The sequence below is a fragment of the Chelon labrosus genome (assembly GCF_963514085.1).
Source record: "Chelon labrosus genome assembly, chromosome: 13".
NCBI lineage: Eukaryota > Metazoa > Chordata > Actinopteri > Mugiliformes > Mugilidae > Chelon > Chelon labrosus.
The window spans coordinates 14270136-14279476 of record NC_140346.1 but is presented as its reverse complement, the minus strand read 5'-3'; the positions used below and the strand labels follow the sequence as shown (position 1 = coordinate 14279476).

Sequence of the window (9341 nt, the reverse complement as noted above, 5' to 3'; positions counted from 1 at the left end):
GGTTTTGTTTTCACTCAAATCAAAGTCATTCAGGTTGGCACAGTGGCATGGTGGTTAGCACTGATGCCTCACAGCAAGAAGGTTCAGACTGGGGCCTTTCTGTGTGGAGTTTGCTTGTTCTCCCTGTGTCTGCGTGGGTTCTCTCCGGGAATTCAAGCTTCCTCCCACTGAGTGAGCAAGACATGCTCGTCAAGTTGATTGGTGATTTTGATTAAAAGGTGTGCATGTGAGTGTGAATGGTTGTCTGTCTCTCTGTGTTAGCCCTGCGATAGACTGGCGACCTGTCCAGGGTGTACCCCGCCTCTCGCCACACTTCACAGGACAAGTAGTTACAGATGATGAATGAATAAATGAATGAAACTCAGTTAAATGTTCTAAATGTTACTTATTTTTCTGTAGTGATGTGAGTCATCATCAAGGAGCCAGACCTGCTGGAGCTAAAACAAATGATGCAGTTAGAGACACTACTGTTGTCATGTTCATCATTAACTATAAAACACTTTTATAATCTTTCCAATTCTGAAACATTTTCATATAAATATATACAATAGATACATTACTTACAACTGCAACTTCTTTGGATCAATTAAACAGAACCCTTATTCACAGGACTATAATCCGACTCTAATTCCCTAGATCCAGTTTGGAATCTAGGTAATTTAGAGACCAGGTCAACACCTTGTGCTGTTCTTAATGTTTTTTTTAGTTGTTCCTAAACTGTTTTTGTGTGTGTGTCTGTGTCAGTCTGCATCCTGCTGGAGATGGCTGCTGCCATCAAGGAGTGTCATTGCTATGGGGTCACTGATGGTCACTGCTATTTACTTCCCCTGTCAGTGGTCATAATGTTGTGGCTGATCGGAGTGTAATCTAAACTCTCGAGACCATGTAATATTGGCCTTGGCTCGGGGAACCCAGCTGAGTGGTGCTCTGTCGAAGGGGCATCGCTTCAGCTGACCGTTAACACTTTCCCTGCACCTCACCTTCTCTTCCTCATAGATCATATAATCCTTAACAGAGTAAACACCAACAGACCCGTCCTCAAAACCAACAAACACACACTGCCGCTCACCCACGACCAGAGTCAGGGGATTCTTGGACAGACGCAAGCTTCCAATTCTTTCTCCGTCTGAGAGTCGTGTGACTGTGAGGACGGGCCTTGCGTGCAGGGAACAGACACAGATCTTCCCTGGGCTGGAGGGGCCGGATATGTGAGCAGCATAGCTTCCTGTTTTATCCAGGCAGGCTTTGATAACAGGGCCCTCAGCTTTGAATGAGCAGAGCCTGACCTGAGATAGGTCCAAGAGGCTGATGGAGCCATTATCAGTGGACAGCAGCATGTAGCTCCCATCAGAGGACGTTTGGAAGTCCTGCGGCTGACAGTGAAACATTTGTGGCAGCTGGAAGTGCCTGCACACTGTCTCTTCAGCTACCTTCCAGGTGTAAACCGCCCCCGACTCGGTCATCACCAGCACAAAGTCTGGGTGCTCTGAAAGCGTGTGGAAAGCGACCACGTGCTCCGAGCTCTCCACGCAGGAGAAACGCTTACTGATTGAGCCCGACCACAGACTGGCAGCCAGCAGGTCCCCAGAGTGACGGCCGATGAGGAACGTGCTCTCGGGGGACACCTGGGCGTCAGATAGGTGCAGGTGTATGCAGCAGACAATACTCCCCTGTGTCATCTTCCAAACCCGAGAGAGCCCTCGCTCAGAAATGCTCACTCCACAGTTACTGTTAGGTGTGATCAGGATGTTCGTGGCTCTGCTGCCGCTGATACGCAGAATATTCTCGCCGGTTTCTGTTTTCCAAACATAAATATCTCCCCCTGAGAGCGACACGAGGTGGATGCTTTTCGGAGAGACCTGCAGCTTCTCCACAGGGCCATCATGCAGGAAGTAAGCGTGTGGAAGCCCCGCGTCTAAACTCCATCTCCAAACTTTCTCTGACCCGTCCGTGGTGTAGAACCACTCGCTCGTTTTATCAACCACCACCTCTTTCACCCCACTTCTCATTTTCGGGGCCGCCCCTGCAGCGTCAATCATCTCAGAGTCCCACACCGTCAGGCAGCCGTCGTGAGTGACACAAATTAAGTCTGAGGCCATTTTGAGGAGTGAACGGGGTTGATTGTTCATTTCTAAGGAGAGAACACACTCCCCAGTGTTCAGCCTCCACACCAAGACATGAGGGCAGCTGTCTAACAAAGCCAGGAAAAGATGGCTGTCGTTGGAGAGCACAGCTTGAGTGAAGGCTCTCCCTTGTGGAGCTAAGAACTGGTCCCACATCTCCCAGTTCCATGTGTCCCACACTGTAACCTGGTGGGCTTGACACACCAAAAGATTATTGATTTCTTTGGAATAATCTGTGCTGAGGATGGTGTCGGATTCACCTTGATTAAAGATTTCTCTGACCAGTTGGGGTTGTTGTGTTTTGGCTCCCACATCCCATAAAGCTACATTGCCGTTCCTGTCAACACATGCCATTTCCTTTTTATCTTCACAGATGATTATCGAATTGACTGCAATGCAGTTTGAGCTCGGACAGGAGCCAAGCAGGCTGCTGGTTTCCATGTCAAATATGGACACAGTGCCTTCCTCCTGGCCGCAGTACACGCAACCGCCTTCAGAGGAGAAAGCCAAGCAGGTCACGGAGCTCTGACATTGGAAATGAGTCAAGGTCTCGCTGGAGATGTCAAACGCACTCACAAAACTCTCATTCTTCCAGCATATGAATAACTTTCCTTGGCACGCAACGAATCCCTCAACTGTGTCTGGTGTTGTTTCTTTTAATTCGGTTTTCAAAGAATCTTTAACCTCTACAAACATCTCTGGGCCCGTCACATCCCACATGAAAAGCTTGTTGCACCGCGTCGAGAGCAGGACGAAACCACCACTGCTCTTCACCCCTGCAAACTTTAGCTCCTCCTGTTCGCAGCTCAGGGACAGTTTGACAACATCACACCCGGAGCCTTTCCAAACCCAGGCAGAACCATCATCCATGACCTCTGCCACGATCCCGCACTCTGAACCAGCGGTTTCTGCAACACAAGCCTCCTCTGCTTTGTCCCTAGGCTTTAAATACTGAATGGGGGGAACAGAGGAGGGGCTAGGACAGAGTGCTACTCCTAATCCACTTCTTGCCTTCCTCCTCTCCTGTCTGATGTCTGTGAGATAATTCTCGAGAGCAGGAAAGACTTCCAGATAAGGGGGGAGGCTTGTTTCCATCACTGTAGACAGCTGCAGGGGTGAGCTCTGCAAGAAGCAAGCGGAGGATTTAAAAATGCTCGCGAGGAGAAGCCTTTCTCTTGAAAATATAAACTGAGATGCTCCTTCATTAGACTCCAACATGTCTACCAGATCTCCTAGAAAACCAGCTTGAACCATTGCCTGATGAAACTCTAATGACATTAACAACACGTGCTCCAGCTCCTTCCACCTGCCACTTTGCTGCAAGTGATGCGGCAGTTCTACGACTTTTCTCAGGTTCACCCGACCAGCAACAGCTTTGGAAGGAGCGAAAAAGAAAGGCTGGTCCATTTTCAGCGGGGGTTCCTTGTTTGTTCCAGGCGTCTGGTTCAGAAGGAATGGCTTCCCACTCCCACAAACCCACTGGCCACTGAAATAGTCCGCCATCTCCGAATGAATCTTCCTCCTCACCTCGTGACTGCCTAGATACTGTTTAAACGCCACCAGTTTGAAATGCCTGCTCACCCAGAACAAAATCCGAGAGCCCGCAACTGTCCTTTTGACGAGAAAACTCTTTAAATCCAGAAGAAGTCTCTCCGCGTCGACTTGTGGGAGCTGCTTTTTAGACGACGGAGGGTCTTCATTGTGACAAACGTCGTCGCCGGTGGACAGAAGATCGGCGAGCTCTGCTTCGGCGAGCCCAGCCCTGGAGAGGGCAAGGTAAGAGACGGCACGAGCCACGGTAGAGGATCCGTGTTTCTGCTCGAGGTGATCCAGCAGTGAAGAAATGGATGAGTGGATGCCACCAGGGATGGACGCCTCAGTCACGTCTGAATCTGGTGACGGAAGAAGAGAGATGTAATAAAGTATCTTCTCAAAGGATACGTTTGCCAACAAAGCCCAGGAACTGAACAACAACCGGCGATTAATCCTGCAAGAGTTACTTGTTTATCTTAAATCCGACAAAGCTTCTAGTTCTGTTCCATGGAGTTTCATTAAAAGGCAAGTGGCTATTAAAACACAAGCCATTCACTTGGAAGGTGAGAACTTTTATTAAAATGAAATGTTGTAAATATTGTTTTTTTAGACCTATTGTACCCATGTATGATTCAGTCACTGCTTCCGAACAAGAACGTCTTATTACTATACATAAAATGACTTATCTCTCTCTCCGCATACTTTTGCTTTTGGTTGTCATGTGAGGTTTGTTGTCGACAGACAGGATTTTTGTGAACCGTATCAGCTCATACCAGAGAGCCAGAGGGAGGTGTGGGCGTGCAGGAGTCGAGCGTAGAGAGGCAGGCAACAGGAGGTCAGCGCCTGGTTCACCAGAGCCTGTTGTCCTGACGTCACCCTCCTCCCTGAACACCTCAGCAGCGACGCCAGCATCTTCACGCACTGTTTCCTGTCCACCGATCCCAGCTGGACACACCCCTGCCCGGACTCCTTCTCGCTGCCTTGTGGGTAATGGAGTCCGACGGCTTGCAGGAGATGTGTTCGTTTGGAGGTGACTGAGAGGATTAGTTTGACATCAGGAGGTAGGGGGGAGGGTAGGCTGTTGATGATTTCAGGTCCAGCCTTGTTTTCAAGCAGGTCCAAGCCATCAAGGATGATAATAAGAGGATGTTTACTAGAAGGCAGGAGGTTGAAAAGTGATGAGAGACATTCTTTAAGTTCAGAGAGGTCAGGTTTTATGATGCCAGAATGAAGTCCTCTAGAATCTGGATGTGACATTTTAGATTTACAGTCAGAAACACGCTCTTTGGTGCTGGATCCAGTGTCAGGATCCTGAGCAGATTCTGGACGAGAGTTGGACACGTTCACTCTGGAGTCACAGGTGGGATCATCCAAATCAGTGCCACAAGAGAAGCTGGGATCCTGCACAGAGGAAGAGCTGTAGTGATAACTGCGAGCTATCTGACGACACAAGCTGGACAGCAGACGTTCTGGCGACGTATTGATCGACAGGCTGCAAAAATAGGTGAACACCACAGGATCGCTGTCTGCGAGCCAAGACTTTATCTGGGGACAGAGACACGTGGAAACAGTCTGCGTCAGTAAGTCTGTGCTATAATGCAAATTACTTTTGCACCTCTTCCATATGTATGTTGTTTAGTTATGTTTTTAAATCTTTTTTGAGACTGAGTCATGAATCATTCTTGTTCTTGAGATAAAAACAAGATGGAAAGGAAACGCCACATTCTCATATCAGTTTAACATTTCACTTCAGTGCACCCACCTGCTGAGTGCAGTGGGCCAGCAAGACAGTCTTCCCTGTGCATGGTCCTCCTGTCACCACTAGGGGGCACCGTCGGTCCCTCTGCTCCACATAGTCTCTGATCTAGAGCCAATGAAAGTGAACTACTGTCATCAGAGCTTCACAGCACAGAAACAATATGTCAAAAAAAAGTCCATGACATAACTTTGAATTAGATGCACGCGTAAAACAGAACTAAAAAGTACTGAACATTTAATGGAGGTTGAGACATTTCAGACAATATCCTCCATCCTGACCTTTTTCTCCTCCGGCTGAGTGATGTCATAAAACTGAGACAGGAGGACACACAGCTGCTCCTGCTCGACCTGCTCTCTGGACAAAGCATCGCGCAGAGGAGAGTCTCCTTCGGCTTCTGGGACGTCGAAGCTGTCCGTCAACTCCACGAGGTCAGAGTGCACCTGCTGGCACAGAGACTCGGCGTAGCCCCGCCTCCTGGTTGACGTGTAACCGTGGCGACGGTCACACTCTGTGGTTCTGGTGTAGACCAGGAGTTGGCAGGAAGTGATGAGACTGGGGAGGAAGCTGGCGCAGAGCTCTGACAACAACTGGTCACTGGTTGGTGTTGAGCTCTGAGTGGCTGAGTCAGAGGCTTTGGTCTGAGAATACAGAGAACAGACGCGTAAAATGTTTGTTTTTGCTATTTTTTGTGGCACATTTGATACAATTGTGATCTGACATAAGTGAAAAGACATGTTTCAAATACATCTAGTTGTCTCGTTTCATTATAGACTCCTCTGTGCTTCTCATATCACATCTGACATCATGGAGTGAACTGATACACATGACTCTTACCTCTGTCTCTGGCTGCAGCTGGTTACTCATCATTTTTTTTTCTCTTTCTCCTTTTGCGTTGATGACCTTGTGAACATAAACCAAGCAACGTCTGGCAATGTCCTCGTCGGGGCGCTTTTCCAGAGCAAATCGCAGATCTGCGTCGAGGGCTGGAGACAAGTAATAAAATTACACTTTAGGAATGACGGAACTCCACACACAGACACACAGAATGTATTTCACCTGATCTGTAGAAGCCACGGCCTCTCTCTGGAGTCATGAGGCCGCTCTGGACGGACAGACTCACAGCAGTCTGAAACACCTTCCTCAGCTCTGCTTCTTTAGCTTCTTTGCCCCCCTCTCCCTCCTTTACCTCTGTCTGCAGAACAAAAGCAATAAACTAATTTAAGAGCATCACATACATTGCATTGCTTCTGGAAGACATTCATAATCACATTTAATTAACTAAGAGCTAACTCTGCACTATATTCTTAACTATAACATGTAAACAACTAAAGTATGAGGTCCAGAGTGGTCACCATGGGAGGGCAGGTTGGCTCGTGCGAAGGTCTCAGGCAGTAGGAGGTGGGGATGGCGTTCTCGTCCCTCCGGTACGCGCTCTCCAGCTCCTGGGTGCTGACGCCCGCCCGCTGGCTCTCCTGCAGCAGCAGCTGGTACTCTGACACCTCCAATTGAGAGGGTAGACTGCCTGGGCCATACTGATGTCCCACCAGCGCCTGCAGCACCACCGTGTGGACACAGACGGAACAGCAGCATGGGGGGCAATGTTTGGCACGGATTAGTTAGCGTACTGGTACTTGTGTCTGTTTAAACTGTAGTCAAATCTGTCTTGAAAGATCATGCAGCTGTGTTGTGTCTGCATCAGACAGGTGCAGTCAGTGATTTTAACTGTGCTGGAGTACAGTTTTCTTAATTTTGCCCATGTCCTGTACCCTAACCATGTGATTTGCAGTTACAACTGTGTGGCAGCCATTGTGGTACATGGACTTTTTTTCCCCCCAAATACCAAAGTAAAGACAGAACCCAAGCTCCAACGGCTAAGATGTTTTTGATGTCCAGACCTGTAACTTTAAACCCCAGGACACACCAAAAGAAGAATTTTCCGTGCTGTTGTGGTTCATAATATTTGCTGTAGACACACGACTACATTATTCCATCCGTATTTATTTACCAGTAAAAAAGGCCCAGCCGAACTCTCTCTACATTCTTGTATCAGCTGCTGTCTGGTGTTCTCATCGGGCCAGCGGTTCGGATCGCTGGACTCAAACGGGTCAATCACCTGCAGAGAAACACACACGGTTTAAAAACAACAGATGAATGAGAACCGAGGCAGGAAAAGCTCACAGCCAGGTCCAATAACAGCCTGCCCCCAGGACTGGTTTAAATAACGTATCATGTTCTGTCCTCTGTCTAATTACACATGCTGCTGCTGCTGCTGCTGAGATCGGCCGGCCCGAGGCGATTTCATACACACATGAACAAAAAACGAGACGACACAATGCAGGCAGTCGCGTCACAGCTGCTCGTCCTCTTTGTTGTCAAATTTAATTAAAGATGAGTAGAATTGACTACACCTTCACAAGGTTGGCCTCAGGGGGAAAATGTGGGAAAACAGAGAACATACAAACACACAAACAATACTATTGTTTTTGTGTCACTGTCAGCATGACTGTCTCTGTCAGGGACCCAAGGTTTTGCAATTAAACAATGAATTATTTTTCTAGTTGACTGACAGAAAATGATTTTGCTGGCACCATCTCAATAGTCTGAATACACCGATTAGCCACAACATTAAAACCACTAACAGAAGAAGTAAATAACAACTCTTTTGTGACAATACAATGTTCTGATGGGAAACATTTGGACCTGGCATTCATGTGGATGTTACTTAGACCCACCTAGACCAGACCAGGCACCCCCACCCCATAGCAATGACACTCTTTGACGGCAGCAGCATCCCCAGCAGGATGCAGCCTGACACACGCACACACACAGGTGTTGACCTGGCCTCCAAATTCACTAGATCCCAAACTGATTAAGTATCTGTGGGATGCACTGGAACAAGTCTGATCCACAGAGGCCCTGTGATGAGAACTGTTTTGGAGGGACAAAGGAGACCTACACATACAATATTAGGGAGGTGTTATGTCTGATCGATGTATAATGTAAATGCAATTTTGTGTTTTTGTGTGTGTGCACATTTCAGTATATCACCACGTCACAAGATGAGGCCAGCAAAGACACAACACTGTAAACGGAAACAACTTTTTGTTCATAGCTTCATTCCTGACCCACCTTCTGGGTTTGCTGTTTTAAAATAATTTTGGTTACAACTGTTTAATTGTTTTTTAATGTACGAGCATCAGCAAAAATGTAACTATTCAATCTGCCAAAACACACAATACGCACACATATACAGAAAACTAATTTTCAGCAGTCAGAACAGTGGAGAGCGTACTCACCCTGACATCCAGCCCCAGTGAGTGTCTGCAGTGCTCTCTAAATCTGGGGAACACACTCTCTCTCAGAGCTCTGCGCTCGACCACGCTGTCTACAGGGAGCATCAACACAATAAACACCTCTGCTCACAAAACAACTCAACAGAGGATGATCCAAAATTCAGCTGATACTTTAGTGACGTTAATGCTTCACATACCTTCTGGGTTGGAGCACAGGTAGATTTTCACACAGGACGAGCTGCAGTCTAGTTTTCCTCTGGAGCGCATTCCTAACCAGCAGCTATTGTTAAAATAGGAATCAATAAGGGAAGAAAAGTTCAGTCAGGAACATTTTCAATAACCCCATACGGATACTTCCCAGCTGCCTTTTCCTCCTCTGCGCTGGAGTTTCTCTTCTCCCTCCTACCCTGCTCAGGAAGTTCTGGCCTTGTGTGTTTATAGAGTGTGTTATCATGATCACGCCCACTTCTCATGAATTTACACAGCACACACACACACACAATCCCCGTGAGTGTGTAATCTTTAGATTTGAGAGCAGATGTAACTACACACATAATTAGTTCTAAAAAAAAAAGTGACAGAGAAAGAAGTTTCTCATATTTTTTTTATTAATTAACATTTGTACACAATAAA

The 9341-nt window shown here is 47.3% G+C and overlaps 1 protein-coding gene across 1 annotated transcript; it reads right to left on the bottom strand.

The window, feature by feature from the left end:
- Positions 1 to 259: 259 nt before the first annotated feature.
- Positions 260 to 9248, bottom strand: LOC311498018 (NACHT and WD repeat domain-containing protein 2). Its single transcript, XM_084558451.1, has 10 exons — positions 8906 to 9248; positions 8712 to 8800; positions 7421 to 7528; positions 6768 to 6965; positions 6472 to 6607; positions 6250 to 6398; positions 5694 to 6053; positions 5419 to 5520; positions 4430 to 5201; positions 260 to 4015 (listed from the first exon to the last, which is right to left on the bottom strand). Exons 1-10 carry the CDS (start codon positions 8973 to 8975, stop codon positions 831 to 833), a joined length of 5169 nt encoding a protein of 1722 aa, XP_084414577.1. The 5' UTR covers positions 8976 to 9248; the 3' UTR covers positions 260 to 830.
- Between the last annotated feature and the right edge of the window lie 93 nt (positions 9249 to 9341).

What these genes read in the sequence shown, in the direction of transcription:
- LOC311498018 (XM_084558451.1), bottom strand. Translation starts at nt 8,975, where the DNA reads ATGCGCTCCAGAGGAAAACTAGACTGCAGCTCGTCCTGTGTGAAAATC. An exon ending in CCTGTGCTCCAACCCAGAAG is followed by an intron (nt 8,801 to 8,905) that starts GTATGTGAAGCA and finishes TGCTCCCTGTAG; the next exon opens with ACAGCGTGGTCGAGCGCAGA. An exon ending in AGCTGCAGCCAGAGACAGAG is followed by an intron (nt 6,054 to 6,249) that starts GTAAGAGTCATG and finishes CTGTATTCTCAG; the next exon opens with ACCAAAGCCTCTGACTCAGC.